Source organism: Mastigoproctus giganteus, chromosome 2 (assembly GCF_048544385.1).
Source record: "Mastigoproctus giganteus isolate SK-2022 chromosome 2, ASM4854438v1, whole genome shotgun sequence".
Taxonomy (NCBI): Eukaryota; Metazoa; Arthropoda; class Arachnida; order Uropygi; family Thelyphonidae; genus Mastigoproctus; species Mastigoproctus giganteus.
The window spans coordinates 156,654,448-156,674,523 of NC_143576.1; the positions used below are offsets into that span (position 1 = coordinate 156,654,448).

Sequence of the window (20,076 nt, forward strand, 5' to 3'; positions counted from 1 at the left end):
ATTTTGACTGTGACAATAACAAATATAATAATATTTGGGATTAACTTATATTGCATTTAATAGGCAAACTGAAACTTACTTGCCAAACATATGTGTACCATAACCCAACTCTTTCAGTTTCTCAGGCAGAAATTTAAATCTTAAAGGAACTCCTGTTGGTTCTAGCAGAATGAGTACACAGTTCTGTTGTGAAATACACAAACCATTAATTAGATAAGCTATTTCAATAGTTTAATATTTCAGGTAAAAATGTTTTAAAAAGTTTATAAAAGCAGAATATTGTAGTAATATTTTAAGTCTGAAAAGAGCAATTCCAAATGGGAAGCATTCAGGAAAGTAATTGTGGAAGCTACTATGCTTTTGCATACCAATTAAGAAGTACCATACCAGGATTAGACCAAAGTGGATCTCAGATGAACTGATGAAACATGTGGCAGAGAAAAAAAATGCATACGATGCATATAAATAATCGGGCAATACAGAAGCCTATGGGTGACACAAACAAGTCGGCAATCAAGTCACAAAGGAGGTTAGGCAAGCAAAGGATGATTAAGAGACATCTCTCTGGTACAAATGCAAAGAACAGCAACAAAGACTTCTTTATTTATATTAAGAGTAGAAGGAAGAGGTTGAATCACATTGGTCCATTTGATGTTGATGATCCTGCTCAGGTTGCTGTTAACACGTATTCTGTATCTACATTCACACACAAGGAGTTCTTTAGGGAGAGGAACATGGAACTAAATGATTTTGTGATAACTGAGAGAAATAGTTAAAGTTTAACATAAAAAGGCACCTGTGGTGGATGGGATCTATCCAATTATCATTTGTCCTCTTGTCTAAGGGAGGCAGTAAAGGAGGTAAGCAAACCCTTAAACATAATTATGAGAGCATCTTAAGATTCAAGAAACTTTCCTATGGAATGGATATGTGAGAATCTATACCCAATTCACAAAGGGGGATTAAAAGGTGACATGAGTAATTACAGACCTGTTAGCTTAACAACTGTTCTGGGAAAATAATGGGTTCACTGGTTAAAGAAGTAATGCAGGACTATCTAAATAGCAATGCAATTATACTCCAGTTACAGCATGGATTTGTAAAGGGACAATCTTGTCTGACCAACCGGATTTGATATTATGATGCCATAATAAAACAACTGGATGCAAAAAATAATTTGGAAATCATATACAGTAGACTCTCGATTTTCCGGGATAGATGGTAAAAAACAAATCCCGGATAATCGATTTCCCAGTTAATCCAAAAATACAAGTCACCAACATATGTAAGAGATACGTTCCAGGACTTCTTACTTCATTGAGTTTTATGTAACTTGGGAATGACTAATAACATATTGCTACTATATTATTATTGACGAATCTGAATTCTGCATGATACTTGTTAATGTTTGGCCATTTTGATACATCCTTATTATAATGATTCCTTAGAGATTTAACAGATGCACCGTTTTCAAACTTTTGAATAATTTCAAGTTTTTGTTTAACTGAAAACGCAACTCTTTTGCATTTACCCATCATTTTCACGATTTCTAAACAACAAAAAAAAAAAAAAAAAAAAATTACTATGAAAAAAATGTTCATATCCCTGACATAAATAACGAAACAAATTTTTTCTTTTTGCGGTGCAACAGAACACAACAATCGACGCGATGCACTAAAACAAACTAAACATTTGGTCTTTTTTTTTTTTCTTTTTTTTTGAGCGGCGGATGTGAAGACAGCGGGGGTTGCAAGTTAATAGGTACACTAATCTCCCAATGACGACTTATAATGCCGCCTGTTGCTTATTTGCGACTTGCAAAATATCTGTTTATACCTATTTTAGTTATTACTTGAATTTTTTGATTCTGGTTGTTTTTTTTAAATTTGGAGTCTTGAAGTGTCCCGGTTAATCCGACACGGTAAATCGAGAGTCTGCTGTACTTGGATTTCAAGAAAGAGCTTTTGATATTTTCTGTACATACTGGAGCAATGTGACATTAAGGGTAAGTTACGGCTATCGATAAGGCATGATTGAGTGGGAGAAGACAGAGAGTGGTTATTAATGGATGATACTCTTCGTGAACCAATGTTATTAGTGAAGTCTCCCAGTGTTTAGTGCTGGGTTCACTGTTGTTTTCTATATTTATTAATGATATTAATGAATGTATATCAGGCTTAATGTCTAAGTTTGCAGATGACACAAAGGTTGGCAGGGTGGTTAATGAAAGTAATCAAAGCAAGACACTGCACAATCTAGAAAAATTAGGCAAATGAGCTATGAAATGGCAGTTGAAGTTTAACAGTGACAAATTCAAGGTACTGCAAATGGGTAGCAGTAATTCCAAATTAATGTGCAAACACTTAAGATAATGGAAAAAGAAAATGACCTGGGGATAACTGTGCAGTCAGATATGATGATTCTGAGCAATGCAGACAGGCTACCAGGACAGCTTATGGGTTTTGTCAATGATATATAGGAACTTTGTGAGCAGGGAAAGGAGGTGATTATCCCATTGTATAAGGCAATGGTTATGCTGCATCTTCAGTACTGCATACAAGTCTGGAGGACTCATTTCAGGAAGGATGTAGATCTGCTGGAATGGGTGTAGAGAAGGGCAATGAGATTAGTGCAGGGAACAAAAGGATGATTTTAAGACGAAAGGGTTCAGTTGTGCAAATTTCAGCATCTGTAGACCAGGCGCCTACCGTGTGATCTGATTGAGGGGTTAAGGCTTTGAATTAATTGAGCAAGCTCAGTGCTGATGGCATTCCTCCTCTTATTGGGACGACACATAGTAGAAGGTATAAATTCAAATTGAAGAAGTATGGTTGCAGGATGCATATGCAGAAGTTCGCCTTTAGCCAGCTTGGTGGTCAATTGTTGGTACAAATCTCCATCTATTGTCGTGGAGGTGTGTGGCTTGAATAAATTTAAGGAATAAATAGACAAATTTGTGGAGGGGATAGAAAAGTAATGTGGAAAGGTGGTTTTTTTTTCCCCTTTGGCTGATGCTTTTATAAGTTTGCATTCTTACATTACTGGCCATTACTCCTAACACTAATTTTTTTGAAAACATCTAAAATTTTAAGTTTTTATGTACAATAGACTTTTGGAATAACGGCACCTTTGGGGAGATTGAAGGTGCCATTATTTTGATTTTTCCTTTATCTAGAAAATTTTATTTTTAATATATTTAATACAGAATTAATGAGACAAAATGAGAAATAGAGAGATTAAGAATGACATTTTATTAACTGTGCATAAAAAACATCAAGATAAAACAATAAGATCTGGAAGAGTTGGGCAGATGGGCTCAAGAGTGGCAACTAAAGTTTAACATTGATACATGCAAAGTACTGCATACATGCAAAGTACAGCAGTAACCCCAGAGTAATGTACCAGAATTACAGTAATGTAATGCAGAATTACACTCAGGGTAGTGGAGAATGAAAAATACAAAGGGGAATTGTGTAGTCAGGCTGACAGAGCAGCTCATGGGTCTTGTCAGTGATATACAGGAACTTTGCTGTATATCACTAATTATCCCTTTGTATACGGCAATGGTCAGGCCACACTTTGAGTACTGCATACAGGTCTGGAGGCCTCATTTTAGGAAGTGTAAAGCTTCTGGAACAAGTACAGAAAAGGTGAACGAGATTGGTGAGGGGAACAAAGGGATTCTCTTACCAAGAAAGGCTTCAGTTCTGCAAATTGCTGCATCTGGAGACTAGGCACCTGCAAGGCAATACGATTGAGGTGTATAAGGCCTTAAATGGATTGAGCATGCTCAATGCTGATAGGATTATTCCTCTTGCTCAAGTTACGCATTTGAGTGGGCATAAATTCAAATTGAGGAAAGACAATTGCAGAATAGGTGTGTGGACATTTGCATTTAGCCAGTGGGTAGTTGATTGTTGGAATAAACTTCCATCTGTCATTGTGGAAGTTGATAGTTAAAATAAATTCAAGGAAAAACTGGACAAAGATTGGAGTGAATAGATAGGTGAAATGGGAAGTGCTTTTTTTTTTGGCTGATTCTGTGTAAGCTTGCTTTCTTGCATCATATGCCACTACTAATGGTAATCCTAAGAACAGTCTATGAAGAGCAATGGCCATTATTAACTAATCTCTGTCTTCTAACTCTCAAAATTCCCTTTGTTTAGCAGTACTTTGCAGTAACTAACCCATATACAATATGCTGAATTTGTCAATGCTAAATTAGCCACCTCCGTAGCCAGGTGGGCAGGAGCAGCAGTGCGTAGCACACACTTCTTGATTAGACCGGGGTTCGAGCCCGTGACCACCAAATACGGAGGATGCGGAAAGGGTCAGGGAATGACCACTGCATACCCCGGAGCAATATAGCCTTAGTTGCTAATGCTCCTAAAAACCAAATAACAAACAATAACAGTGCTAAATTTTAAATGTCACTTCTTATCCCATCGACTCAATATTCCTAGATTTTGTTTCTTGTTGCAGTAGCTCACCCTGATGACTGTCGTTATCCACCCTGCCAACCTTTACATAATCTGCAAAGTTAGACAGTAAGCCTGATATGCCTTCATCACTACCACTGATAAATATTGAAAACTACAATGGATCCAGCACTGAACTCTGCAGAACTCCACTAACAACATTAGTCCACGAAGAGCAGTGCTCAATGATAACCACATTATGTCTTCTTCCACTTAACCATCCATTTATCCATAGCAGTAACTTGCCCTTAATGCCACATTGTTACAGTTTGTACAGCAATCATTTACTAGCATTAGCATTGCCATTAGTTGAGGCATATGATGCAAGAAAGCAAGCTTATACAACATCAGCCAAAAAAAATAAAAATTAAACTTCTCATTTCACCCATCTAGTCATTTCAAATGTTTGTCCAGTTCAGCCTTAAATTTATTTAAGCTATCAACTTCCACAAAAACAGATGGAAGGCTGTTCCAGTAATCAACTACCTGTGGCTAAAGGCAAACCACACATCTATTCTACAACTGTCTTTTCTCAATTTGAACTATGCCCCTCAGATTCTTAGTCTGAGCAAGCAGAAGTATCCCGTCAGCATTGAGCCTGCTCAAATCATTCAAGGCCTTATACACCTCAATCAGATCACCTTGCAGGTGCCTAGTCTCCAGATGCTGCAACTTGCAGAAATTAAGCCTTTCTTCATAAGCGCACCCCTTTGTTCCTCTCACCAATCTTGTTGCCCTTCTCTGTACTCATTCTAGCAACACTACATCCTTCCTAAAATGAGGTCTCCAAACCTGTATACAGTACTCAAGGTGTGGCCTGACCATTGCCTAACACAGAAAGGGATAATCACATCCTTGTCTCTGCTAGCAAAGTTCCTATATATCATTGAGAAAACTCCTGACATGCTCTGGCAGAACATCTGCACTACTCAGAAAACTTAATATCTGACTGTACAATTACCACAGGTATTTTTCACTTTCCTCTTCCCTGAGTGGAGTACCAAAAAGTTGGTACGTTTCTCTTGGGATACTGCTACCCATATGCAGTACATTGCATTTGTCAATGTTATCTGCCTATCTTTTCTAGATTCTGTTGCAGTAGAATACTGTCTTTACTGTTATTAACAACCACGACAACCTTTGTATCATCTGAAAACTTGTACATTAAGTCTGATATACCTTCATCGATATCATTGATAGGGATACAAAACAACAATGGGCCCAGCACCGAACCCTGGGGACTCTGCTAATAACATTAGCCCAAGTAGAGCAGTGTCCATTTATTACCGTTCTCTGCAATCTCCCACTCAACCATCCCTTTATCCATTGCATCAAATTACTCTTAATGCTATACTGCTACAATTTGTACAGCAGTCTTCCATGTGCAACAGTATCAAACACTTTCCTCAAATCCAAGTACATGATATCAAAATTATTTTTTACATCCAGTTCCTTTGTGACCACATTGTAGTACCCTATCAAATTAGTCATACAAGACTTCCCCTTAACAACTCATGCTGTGTCTGAACTATTACTGCAGGCTTGTCTAGATGATCCTGCATCACTTCTTTAACCAGTGACGCCATTATTTTCCCAGGAACAGAAGTTAAACTAACAGATCTATAAGTGTTTGTGTCACCCTTTGAACCCCCTTTGTGAATTGGGGATACATTTGCACATTTCTAGTCCATGGGGACCTCCCCTGAATCTAAGGATGCTCTCATAATTATGGCTAAGGGTTTGTTTACTTCCCTTGCTGCCTCCTTCAATATAACTGGATAGATTCTATCCAACCCAGATGCTTTTTTTAATATTTAACTTCAACAATTTCTCTTCCACTTTGCTCTCCATTATTACAAAATCATTTAGCTCCCTGTTAGAGTTTAGTAAACTTCTGTCCTACCCTTCCTCACAGAATTTCTCATGTGTGAATGCAGGGGCAAAATATTCATTCAGTTTGTCAGCTATCTGAGAAGGATCAAGGATCGTCAACAGTCAAACCACCAATATCAAGTGGACCATTCTGATTCATCCCCTTCCTTCTAGAGTTTACATAAGTAAAGAAGTCTTTGCATCTTTTGCCAAAGATTTCTTGAAATCTGCCTTCACTTGCCTAACCTCCTTGTGATTTGATTACAGACCAGCTTATATCTACCATAGGCTTCTGTGTCACCTGATAATTTATATGCATCCCAGGCATTTTTTTTTCTCTGCCACAAGTCTCATTAGTACATCTGACATCCATTTGGGCCTAAACCTTGAACAGTATTTCTTAGTTGGTATGAAAAGACTAGTAACTTCCAAGATTAATTTATTGAATGCTTTCTATTTAGAATTTGCTATTGGTAACCTCAGTTGGCCCCACTGTACAGAATTTAAAAATGTCTGAGACCCCTGTAGTCACCTTTATGAAAGCAAAAACCCTTTCCTTTAATCCTGATGGTAGTTACATCTTTAAACAAATCCCACACCAGTAAATTTGACCATTGTCAACTAGTGTTTCCTTCCTTTATCTGCAAATTCTGATTGCATGAATAATCACTACTGATAATCAGCTTAAGAGTATTACTCCCTCTGGTAGCCCCTCGAACATGTTGCTGTAGAAAATAATCCTCCAATAAATCCACAAAACTCTTGCTACCATGCAAGTGACCAACCCACAAGTTCCAGGGCGCCTCCATAGCCAAGTGGGCAGGAGCAGCAGTACATAGCACATGCTTCTTGGTTAGACCAGGGTTCGAGCCCATGATCACCAAATACAGAGGATGCGGAAAGGTCAGGGAATGACCACTGCATATCTCTGGAGCAATATGGCCTTAGTTGCTAATGCTCCGAAAAACCAAATAACAAACAAGTTCAGTCAATATCTGGAAAGTTAAAATCCCCCAATTACAAGACATTCTGAATTAAATTCTATTTCTCTGCACAATTGTTTGTTGTACTCATCAGAGTCATTAGGTCTATAACACACTCCTACTCTCATTTTCCCTTTCCCCGTGTTTATGTCAGACCAAACTGACTCAACATTGCACTGTCTATTTACATGTTTCTTAACTAACAGCATAACCCCTCCTCCCTTGCTACCCTGTCTATCCTTTCTGTATACATTGCACTCCTCCAAATTCCAACTCTGCACTGCTTATGTCTGTGTGATACCATGTCTCTGATATCCCAACAATATCTGCCTTTGATGTCTTGATCAGCACTTCAAATTCATCAACTTTATTTACTATACTTCTAGCATTGGTATACATGCACCTGTTCTTACTCTTAGTTACCCTAACACAGCCCATGTATTTACTTGTTCCATGATGACTCCCAACAGCTCTTGAAATTCCCAGCAACTTGCACTCTAGGCTGCTGCTTATTACAATAGAAACTGTGCAAGAATCACCTTGCACTGCTTTTACCCCTGCTTGCGGCTACTGTTAATCTTTTATTCAGTGAATCTCCCCAAGCTAGCAGTTTTCTGACCCACCTAACACTGCCTCGATAGCATCAGCAAATATTCTTGTACCCTATCTATTTAAGTATATCCCATCCCTGTAGAGGTAGTCTCTTCTGTTAGCAAGCACAGACCATGCTGAAAAAAATTCTACCCCATGAGCCTTGCACAATTTGTCCACGGCTGAATTGACTGATAATGCTCTCATCATATACTCCCTCCTATCGTGTCTGAGCAGAATTGCAGACACTTTCAAATTTAACCCTAACTTGCGATTTGTTTTCAACATTGGCCTGTACTTGTTAAGTAAATCGGCAGATCTCTTACTCTTAAGGTCATTAGTGCCAAAGTTTGCAACAATATCACCTTTTATTCTCTTAAAAGATGATATCTGTGCAACAGTATCAAAAGCCTTCTTGAAATCCAAGTAAAAAAAAAAAGTAAAGTGCAGCCATTATCAACCCACTGCAGGATGGAAGCCTCCTCAACAATTCATACTGAGGGAAATGGACCATAATCTGCCACGCTGGTCCAGTGCGGGTTGGCAGATCGACCGTATTCAGCAGTCAGGGGCTTGAACCCCGGTCTACTCAAAGAGCGTGTGCTACTGCACTCCCGCTCCTGCCCACTCGGCTACGGAGGCCGAAATCCTAGTATATGATATCAAAATTATTTTTTCTGTCCAATTCCTTGGTAACTGCATCATGGTAACCTATCAGATTGGTCAGACAAGACCACCCCTTGACAAACTCATGCTGCAATTGCAGTATAATTGCATGCCTGTCCAGATGATTCTGCATCTGCATTAATAGTAGTAGCAATCATGGCATGTGATGCAAGAAAGCAAGCTTATATAGCATTAGCCAAAAAAAAAAAAAAAATCATGCATCCATTTCCTCTAAACGTTTGTCCAGTTCCTCCTTGAATTTATTTAAGCTATCAACTTCCACAATGACAGATGGAAGTTTGTTCCAGCAATCAATTACCCGCTGGCTAAAGGCAAATTTCCGCACATCTATTCTACACTGTTTTTCCTCAATTTGAATTTATGTCGCCTCAGGTTTGTAATCTGAGCAAGAGGAAGAAATTCCTCTTGCTCAGATTAATTCTTTAACCAGTGATTCCATTATTTTCCCTGGAAGAGATGTTAAGCTAATAGGTCTGTATTTACTCCTGTTGCCCATTGATCCTCCTTTATGAATTGGGGATATATTCACACTTTTTCATGCCATAGGGTCCTCTCCTGAATCTAAGGATGCTCTCATAATTACGGTAAGGGTTTGCTTACCTCTTTTGCTGCCTCCTTTAATATAATTGGATACATTCCATCTACCCCAGGTGTCTTTTTTATGTTCATCCTCAACAATTTCTCCTCCGCTTTCCTTTCAGTTATCACAAAGTCATTTAGCTCCTCATAGTTTGATAAACTTCTGTCATCCCCTTCCCTAAAGAATTCCTCATGTGTGAATGTAGATGCACAATACTTATTCAATTTGTCCATAACCTGAGCAAGGCAATTAACAGTCAACCCATAGACACGGTGGCCCAATGTGATTCCATCCCTTCCTTCTACTGTTAATATAAGCATATAAGTCTTTGCTGTTTTTCCTTGCATTCCTTTCCAGTGACTTCTCATAATCTGTCTTAGCTTGCCAAATAAGCCAAATGACTGTTATCAGTGTAACAAACAACTATGCAGACAATAAATTGGATGAGTAAATCAGAATATCTTATAATGGGAGATTTTAACTTTTCAGATATTGACATGAACTTTTGAGTTGGTCACTCATGCAGTAGCAAGATGATTTTGTGGATTTATTGGATGATTGTTTTTTACATCAGCATGCCAGAGTAGATGAGAGAAAGCAACACTTGATCTGATTATCGCATCTGAATCTGCAGGTGAAAGAATCACTAAGTGACAGTGAGCACAGTGTAATGATAAGAGATTTATTTAATGATGGAGTTACTGTCGAAGGCAAAGGGAAGGTTTCATAATGGTGACTACAGGGGGGTCTCTGCCCATATTTAAAATCTATGCAGTGTGACCAACTGATGAAGTTATCAACAGCAAAATCTAAATAGAAAGCATTTGAGGAAGTAACTGTAAAAGCTTCTAAGTTTTTTATAGCAAATAGAGATACTGTTCAAGCATTAGACCTAAATGGATGTCAGATGAACTGATGAAACTTGAAGCAGATAAGAAAAATGCATATAAATTATCAGCTGATATAGATGCCTATAAATAGGTATAAACTAGCCTGAAATGAAGTCACAAAGGACATTTAGCAACTAAGGTAGATAACAAGATGTCTCTGGAAAAGAATGGAAAAAAAAGTAGCAAATCCTTCTTTATTTCTGTAAGCTAAGCACTACAATGAAGTTGTTGTAGGGGTTTTAGGAGCATCAGCCGGTAAGGCTATATTGCTCAGTATATACTGTCTGTAAATTGTGTGTTCTGTGGTCAATTTTCTGTTTGTTGGACGAAAAACCCAAATTTATGGGAGAAAAAGACTGACTAACTCAGCCATGTTGTGAAAAAGGCCCATAAAAATTTCTCACATCATTGATGGGACTTGAACTCGGGTCTTTTCAACCCGGTGTGGGGAGGATGGCAATTCTATCAACTGTGCTGCCCATGAGGGAACTACAATGAAGAGGGTGAATCACATTGGTCCACTAGCTATAAATGGTTTAACTGTGTTGGTGATCCTGCTCAGATTGCTACCGAACTGAATAGGAATTTTGATTCTATATTTACACATAAAGAACTTTTTAAGTAATGGGGATGCCACACAAGTACCAATTTCTGAAAAGGGTACTACGTGATTTTGTGATAACTGAGGGTAAATTGGAAGAGAAATTGTTGAAGCTAAGCAAAGATAATCACCTGTGGTGGATAGAATCTATCCAATTATATTATGGGAGGCAGCAAAAGTGGCAAGCATACCTTTAGCCATAATCATGAGAACACTGCTGAATTCAGGGGAGGTCTCTATAGACTAGAGATGTGCAAACATATCCCCAATTCACAAAGTGGATCTACCCAATGGATGGGAATGCAGTTATGTTGAAATCACAGAATGAATTTGTTAAGAGGAAATCTTGTCTGCCTAATCTGATTTGATACTACAATGCAATAATAAAGGAACTGGATGCAAAAAATAACTTTTGATATCATGTACTCAAATTTCAGGAAATCTTTTGACTGTTCCACATAAGCCATCTCTACAAAGTGGAGCTGAATGGCATAAAGGACAGTTACTGCTATGGATAAAGGGATAGTTGATTTGCAGAAGACCAAGGGTGATTATCAATGGGCACTCTTCTTCTTGGACTGCAACTATTAGTAGAGTTCCCTAGGGGTCAGTGCTGGGCCCAGTGTTGTTTTTCTATATATATTAATGATACTGATGAAGGCTTAATGTTTAAGTTTGCAGAATTATGAAGATTGGCAGGGTGGTTAATCACAGTAACTGGAGTATACTACTACAAGAAGATGTAGAAAAATTAGGTAGATGGTCTGAGAAGTGGAAATCGATAAATCCAAGGTACTGCATATGGGCATTAGTAATGCCAGAATAACATACCAACCATGTGGTATTGTGATGGCATATTTTTGTTTTCCACTACCCTTGCATTGAGAGTAGCGAAAAACAAAAAAGACCTCAGGGTAATTGTTTGTTTGTTATTTGGTTTTTAGGAGCATTAGCAACTAAGGCCATAATGCTCCGGGATATGCAGTGGTCATTCCCTGACCTTTCCGCATCCTCCGTATTTGGTGGTGACGGGCTCAAACCCCGGTCTAATCAAGACACGTGTGCTACGCACTGCTGCTCCCTCCCACCTGGCTACGGAGGCACCTAGGGTACTTGTACAGTCAGATAAAAGTTCCCTGAGCACTGTAGACATGCTGCTATGACAGCTCATTGATTTTTGTCAATGACATAAAGGAATTTTGCCAGTAGCAATAAGGAGATGATTAACCTATTTTATAAGGCAATGGTCAGACCACACCTTGGGTGCTGCACACAGAATGGAAGCCATATTTTAAGATGCTTGGAATGGGTTCATAGAAGAGCAACCAGATTAGTCAAGGTCACAAAATGGTGCTCTTTGCAATTATAGACTTCAGTTCTGCAAAACTGGAGTACCTGGAAACTAGGTACTTGCAAGGAGATCTGATTGAAATATTCAAGGCTTTAAATGGACTGAGCAGACTAAATGTGATGGCACATCCTTACTCTATCTTGGACAAACACACATGACCTTAAATTAGACAAAACGTGGCTGAAGGATAAATATGCAAAAATTTACTGTCAGCCAGAGAGTAATTAACTGTTGAACTACCATCTGTTGCAGGTAGTTTGCATAAATTTAAAGAAAAATTAGAAGAATTATTTATTTATTTATTTATTTTTTTTTTGGCTGATGCTGATAAATTTCCTTTCTTGAATGATTTCCCAATAATAATATGAATATTAACTCATTGCAATTGCTACAGTATTGAGAATGGGTTTGAAGAATCAGCTACATACTATCCAAAGTGTATCAGAACTAAAGATAAATCTCTTTTAAGTAATTTATCTTGTTGATCTTTACAACAAATAGTGAAGTCATTAAATTTACACATATACTTACTTGTCGTCCAGTGTGATATGGATAATATCCTGTCATAAAAGCAGCTCTAGATCTAAAAATAAAGGGAACTAGTGAGAACACCAAAAGTTATTTTACATTTTTATACTCTTTCAATCAATTTAAAAGTATACTCAGTCAATAGAGATTTAATTAATAGAGATTTCATTGAGAGAGGGGTAATTATACCTTTCCCCGAAAGGGCACCATGTGCCTTTTTAGCCACCTATTTATAATTGCATAGTAAATTTCATATTTGATTGTGTTGTAATTCCTACCTAAGTCTTTTTTTTTTTCATTCTGGACCACTTAAAACTCCTCTTCCTCTAACTTATAAGCATGTCCAAGATTTCAGTTCCTCAGGCACAAATTCTTAACTTAGAAGTATGAAATTTCAGTTGCCAGTGTTTAGACCACATCTGCAATTGTCAAAGTCATTTTGAAGTGACATGGCCTCATATTTGTTAATCACCTTGACTTTCTTTTAAATCATCAGAAAACTTTGACAGCTTCCCCTACACTCCTTCACCAATGTCATCAATAAGAATGATTAGAAACAGGAAGCATCCCAGCACTCCCTGAAGAACTAAATTTGTTATGGTAGTCCACTCTAAAAAATATCCATTTATGGCCAACTTCTATCCTCTATCTTTTAGCCAACAACTGATCTCAGCTTGCTTCAGTTTATATAACAGCTTTGCTTTTCATGTGGGAAAAATCAAAACCGTTACTGAAGCCAACAATAATTAATTGGATTGGTTAACTGGTCCACTAGATATAAATGGTTTAACTGTGCATGATCCCACTCAGTTGCTAACAAACTGAATAGGTATTTTGCATCTACATTCACAAATGAGAAATTTTTCAGTGATCGGGGATGCCAGAAGCATATTAATTTCTAAGAGGAAGCTAAATGATTTTGCGATAACCAAGAAGAAAATGGAAGGGAAATGGTTGAAGCAAAACATAAATGAGGTGAGTAGGCTCTATAAAATTATGTTATGGGAGGCAGAAAAGAGGTAAGCATACCTTTCACCATAATTATGAGAGCGTCATTGGATTCAGGTGAGGGAGGTCACTATGGACTGAAGATGTGCAAATGTATCTGTAATTCACAAATAAGGATCAAAGGGTGACATGCATAATTACAGACCTGTTAACTTGACTTAATTTCCAGATACAATAATGGAGTCACTGATTAAAGAAGTAATGCTGGACAATCTAGACAGCAATGCAGTTATACTGAAATCACAACTTGGATTAGTTAAGAACAATTGTATCTAGTCATAATGGCCTTATCTGACCAATATGACTGGATACTGTGATGTAGTAACATATTATTATGCAGTAATAAAGGAACTGGATTTTAAAATAATTTTGACATCATATACTTAGATTTCAGAAAAGCTTTTGATACTGTTGAACACAAAAGATTGCTGTACAAATTGGAGCAGTGTGGCATTGGGAGTAAGTTACTTCTATGGATAAAGGGACAGTTTAGTGACAGAAGATAGAGTGGTTATTAATGGACAGTGCTCTTTATGGATTAATGGACAATCTGGACAGAAATACAGTTATACTGTATTTCTGTCATGAATTAGTTAGGAGGCAATCTTGTCTGACCAATATTAGTGGACTTACCCAAGGTTCAGTGCTGGGCCCATTGTTGTTTTTTATATTTATTAATGGAACCAGGAACGACTTCGCAACTGTGATGGCATGCTTGCATTATCAGGGTACCTGCCGCCCACCGGTGATGAAGCCAACTAGCTTTGAAACGGTGCCGTCTGGGCGGTGGTGCCCACTCAAAATAAATAACAGTATTCTCCTCTACTAGAGGAACGTTATTTATTCGAATTAGTGGAGTCTGGTATCTCGTTCTGAAGGCAGCCACAATACAAGATAAAATTAAATGATGCCTTTACACTACGTATGTAGTTAAATTTATGGGTAAGCTATGGTGTATCTACACCGATATTATATAGTTAATTTAAACCCATATCATATTATGCCTTGCGCATAATATGATATGGGTTTAAATTAACAAACTATTTAATCTTTAAATATTTATTAATGATACTGATGAAGGCATACTGGGCTTAATGTCTAAGTATGCAGGTTTATGAAGGTTGGCAGTGTTGTTAATAACAGGATATGATACTACAACAAGATCTAGAAAAATTAGACAGATGAGCTAAGAAGTGCCAATTGGAATTTAGCATTAACAAATGCAAGGTACTGCATATGGGTAGCAGTAATTGAAGAATAATATGCCAACTGTGTGGTACAACACTGAGCATAGTGGAGAATGAAAAAGACCTGGGTATAATCATGCAGTCAGACAAAGTTTTCTGAGAAATGCGAACAGACACTGCCAGGAGCTCACAGAGTTTTGTAAATGATATACAGTAATTTTGCTAGCAGGGATAAGGTGATCCTGTTGTATAAGGCAATGGTTATGCCATATCTTGAGTAATGCATACCATGTCAAGAAACCTCATTCATCAGGAACAGGTGCAGAAAATAGTAAGGAGATTAATGAGGGGAACAAAAGGGTATTCTTACGTAGAAAGCCTTCAGTTCTGCAATTTTCATCATCTGGAAACTAGGCACTTCCAAGGAGATCTGATTGAGGTGTTTAAGGATTTGAATGAACCAAGTAAGCGAAATGCTGATGGAATCCTTCCTTCTACAACACACATAAGGAATATAAATTTAAATTGAGAAGGATGGTTACAGGAAAGATTTGTGGAAATTAGTTTGTGGCCAGCAGTTATTTGATTGTTGGAACAAACTTCCTTCTGGTGTGGAAGTGCATAGCTTGAATAAATTTAAGGAGGTACTAGACAAGTTATTAGAGGGGTTGGCCTGATGATGTGGAAAGGGGTTTTCTTTTTTCCCTTGGATGATGCTGCTGTATAAGCTTGTAATCTATATTTTGTGCGACTACTAATATTAATATCTCATAGTTGATGTAACCCCAGAGGCTCACATCTGGTGAGCATGGGCTTGGCACACTCAGAGTCCTGTGCTGGATGTTATCATTCTTCTCTTTCTTTGTGATTCCCTTCTACTTTTGACACTCTCTCTCTCTCTCAGGGTAACTTGAGAAGGCTTCCTTGCACCATATAGCTAATAATAATAATAAAAAACTAAGTAGCTTCTACAGTTACTCGCTAAACACCTCCCACTTTAGAATTTTCAGTTGTTACCATCACCAGTTGGTTCCACTTAAAAAAAAAAGTCTAAGACCATTGTAGTCACCTTTAAAAAGCAAAAATCCTTCCCTTTTCCCTTGATAGTAGTCATATCCCCAGGGAACTCACATCTGGTGAGTATAGGCATGCCACACCCAGGGTCCTGAACTGGATATCATCATTCTTCTCTTTCTTGGTGATTCCTTTCTACTTCTCTCTCTCTCTCTCTCTCTCTCTCTCTCAGGGTAACTTGGGAATTTTTTTTTTTTGTTTTGGCTGGTGCAGCATAAGCCTCAGGCTTCCTTGCACTTTGTGGCTAATAATAATAATATCCTTTAAGAAAATCCCATATCAATAAACTATGATCATTGTAGCGTAGTGGTTCCTTTATCTGGAGATTCTTAATGCATGACGTTGAAAATTCAACAGAGTTGCCTTCTGGGTTCAAGGACTTCCCCTGAATCCAAAGATCCTAAACTTCATGACTAAACTTTCCAGTTATAATAAGGGAGGCTCCTTTGCAGCCTCCCTTATTATAACTGGAAAGATCCTATTCTTCCCAGGTGCCTTTTACGTGTTCTGCTTCAACAATTTGCCTTCTTTTCCTTTCAGTTATCACAAAGTCATTTAGTTCTCCATTTTAGCATTAGCATTAGCATTAGTAGAGGCATATGATGCAAGAAAGCAAGCTTATTCAGCATCAGCCAAAAAAAAAAAACCCGCTCCCATTTCACCCCTCTGTTCGTTCGAAATACCTGTCCAGTTGAGCTTTAAATTTGTTTAGGCTATCAACTTCTACAACAAGTGATGGAAGTCGGTTCCACCAACCAACCAACCACCCGCTGGCCAAAGGCAAATTTCCGCACATCTATCCGACATCCGTCCTTCCTCGATTTGAATTTATGCCCTCTGAGGTGATTATTCTGAGCAAGATGAAGAATCCCATTGGCATTGAGCATGCTCAAACCATTCAAAGCCTTATACACCTCTATCAGATCACCTCGCCGGTGCCTAGTCTCCAGACTCTGTAATTTGCAAAACTTAAGCCTTTCTTCGTAAGAGCAACCCTTTGTTCCATTCACTAATCTTGTTGCCCTTCTCTGTACCCGTTCCAGCAGTTCTACATCGTTCTTGAAATGAGGCCTCCAGACCTGTATACAGTACTCAAGATGTGGCCTAACCATTGCCTTATACAAGGGAATAATCACCTCCTTATCCCTGCTAGAAAAATTCCTGTATATCATTGACAAGACACCATGAGCTACTCTTGCAGCTCGTCTGCACTGCTCAGAGAACTTCATATCTGCCTGCACAATTACCCCCAGGTCCTTTTCATTCTCCACCACTGTCAGTGTAGTACCGCAGAGTTGATACGTTGCTCTGGGGTTACTGTTTCCCATATGTAGTACTTTACATTTGTCAATGTTAAACTTCATTTGCCACCTCTCAGCCCATCTGTTCAACCTTTCCAGATCCTGTTGAAGCAGCATAGCGTCAGTAGTGTCCTTAACGACCCTGCCAACCTTTGTATCATCTGCAAACTTGGACATTAAACTTGATATCCTCATCAATATCATTCATAAACACCGAAAACAACAACGGACCCAACACTGAACCTTGAGGAACTCCACTAATAACATTAGTCCACGTTGAGCAGTGTCCATTGATTACCACTCTCTGTCTTCTGCCACTCAACCAACCCCTTATCCATAGCAGCAATTTGCCTCCAATGCCACACTGCTCCAATTTGTGCAGCAGTTTTCCATGTGCAACAGTATCAAAAGCCTTTCTAAGATCCAAATATATAATATCAAAGTTATTCCCTGCATCCAGTTCTTTTGTGACTACATCATAGTATCCAATCAAATTGGTCAGGCAAGACCTGCCCTTAACAAAACCATGCTGCGTCTGAGCTATAACTGAATTCTTGTCTAGATGATCCTGCAGTGCTTCTTTAACCAGTGCCTCCATTAATTTACCTGGAACAGAAGTTAAACTAACAGGTCTATAATTACTTGTGTCAGCCTTTGATCCTCCTTTGTGAATTGGGGTGACATTTGCACATCTCCAGTCTATGGGTACCTCCCCTGAGTCCAAAGAAGCTCTCATAATTATGGCTAGGGGTTTGCATACTTCCTTTGCTGCCTCCTTTAATATAACTGGATAGATCCCATCCACCCCAGGTGCCTTTTTTATGTTTATCCTCAACAATCTCTCCTCCACTTTCCTCTCAGTTATTACAAAATCATCCAGCTCACTGCCAATGTTTACTTTACCTACATCATTCTCCTTCCTGAATAACTCCTCATGCGTGAATGTAGATGCAAAATACTCGTTTAGATTGTTAGCCACCTGAGCAGGATCCTCAACTGTTGAACCATCAATATCCAGTGGACCAATCTGATTCATCCCTTTCCTTCTCGAGTTCAAATATGTAAAGAACTCTTTTCTGTTTTTCTTTGCATCCTTTGCCAAGGATTTTTCGTAGTCTGCCTTTGCCTGCCTAATCTCCTTTGTGACTTGGTTACAGACCAACTTATATCTATCATAGGCTTCCATGTCACCCATTAATTTGTATGTATCCCATGCATTTTTCTTCTCTGCCACATGTCTCATTAATTCATCTGACAACCATTTAGGCCTAAACCTTGAACAATATTTCTTAGTTGGTATGTAAAGCCTGGTAGCCTCCAAGATTAGTTCCTTGAATGCTTCCCATTTTGAGTTTGCTGTTGGTAACATCATTAGTTGGTCCCACTGTATAGAATTTAAATACTGTCTCAGACCATCATAGTCGCCTTTACGAAAACAAAAACCCTTCCCTTTACCTCTGATGGTAGTTACCTCCTTGAGTAAATCCCACTTCAACACACTGTGATCACTGCCACCTAGTGGTTCATTTATCTGCAGATTCTTAATGCATGAAGAATCACTACTGATAATCAGATCAAGAGTATTGCTCCCTCTTGTTGCCTCACGAACATGCTGATGTAGAAAACAATCATCCAATAAATCCACAAAAGCCTTGCTAGTGTGCGAGTGACCAACCCACAAATTCCAGTCAATATCTGGGAAATTAAAATCCCCCATTATAAGACTCTCTGATTTACTGGCCCACTCTATTTCCCTGTACAATATCTTATTATACTCATCAGAGTCATTAGGCCTATAGCACACTCCTACTCTCAATTTTGATTTCCCTATGCTTATGTCACACCAAACTGACTCGACACTGCCCTGTCCATCGATGTCGACTGGCTTCACTTCCTTGGACTTTATGTGTTTCTTAATTAATAGAATAACCCCTCCTCCCCTCCTGTCCTGTCTATCCTTTCTATACACATTGTATTCCCCAAATTCCAGTTCCGCATTACTTATATCTGTGTGACACCACGTCTCTGATATCCCAACAATATCTGCCTTTAATGTTTTGAGCAATACCTCAAATTCATCAAATTTATTTACCAAACTCCTAGCATTGGTGTACACGCAGGTATACATGCACCTGTTTTTATTCTTAGCTACCCTAACACAACCCATGTGTTTACTTGTACCGCAATGACTACCAGCAGTCTCTGAAATATCCTGCATCTTGTTTTCCAGGCTTCTGCTCATTTCAATAGAAGCAGTGCAAGAATCACTTCCACCTCTGCCAGTGGCTACTGTTAATCTATTAGTCCTTGTATCCCCCCCAACTAGCAGTTTTCCGACCCACCTAACACTGCCTCGACAGCATCAGCAAAAATTCTTGCACCCTTTCTATTTAAGTGTATCCCATCCCTGTAGAAGCAATCTCTCCTGTTAACAAGTACAGTCCAGGCGCTGAAAAAAATTCTACCCCTTGAGCCTTGCACAATCCCTCCAGGGCCGAATTGATCGACAAGGCTCTCATCATATACTCCCTCCTATCGTGTCTGGGCAGAATTGCAGACACTTTTGATAAACCTCTGGCATTCCCTCCACTAAAGAATTCCTCAAGTGTAAATGTAGATGAAAAATACCTATTCAATTTTTCAGCAACCTGAGCAGGATCATCAACAGTTAAACCATCAAATTGACCAATGTGATTCAACTCCTTCCTTCTACTCTTAATTTTGTGCTAGAGAGATGTCATGTAATTTTGCATTTTGTGCTAGAGAGATGTCATGTAATCTTCCTTTGCTTGCATGATGTCATTTGTGACATGATTTCAGACTTGTTTGTGTCTTCCATAGGCTTCTGTATCACCCGATTATTTATATGCATCCCATGCATATTTCTTCTCTGCCACATGTTTCATCAGTTCATCTGAGATCCATTTTGGTCTAATCAACAGTTA

At 38.5% G+C, this 20,076-nt stretch overlaps 1 protein-coding gene across 1 annotated transcript in view; it reads right to left on the reverse strand.

Moving 5' to 3' along the window:
- Nucleotides 1-20,076, reverse strand: part of LOC150089684 (arylsulfatase B-like) — a 101,894-nt gene that overhangs the window by 53,009 nt on the left and 28,809 nt on the right. Inside the window, exons 3-4 of the mRNA XM_090390075.1 lie at nucleotides 12,565-12,616; nucleotides 80-183 (exon numbers count right to left, since the gene is read on the reverse strand). Coding sequence (XP_090246201.1) covers nucleotides 80-183; nucleotides 12,565-12,616 — 156 coding nt within the window. The remainder of the gene's footprint in view (nucleotides 1-79; nucleotides 184-12,564; nucleotides 12,617-20,076) is intronic.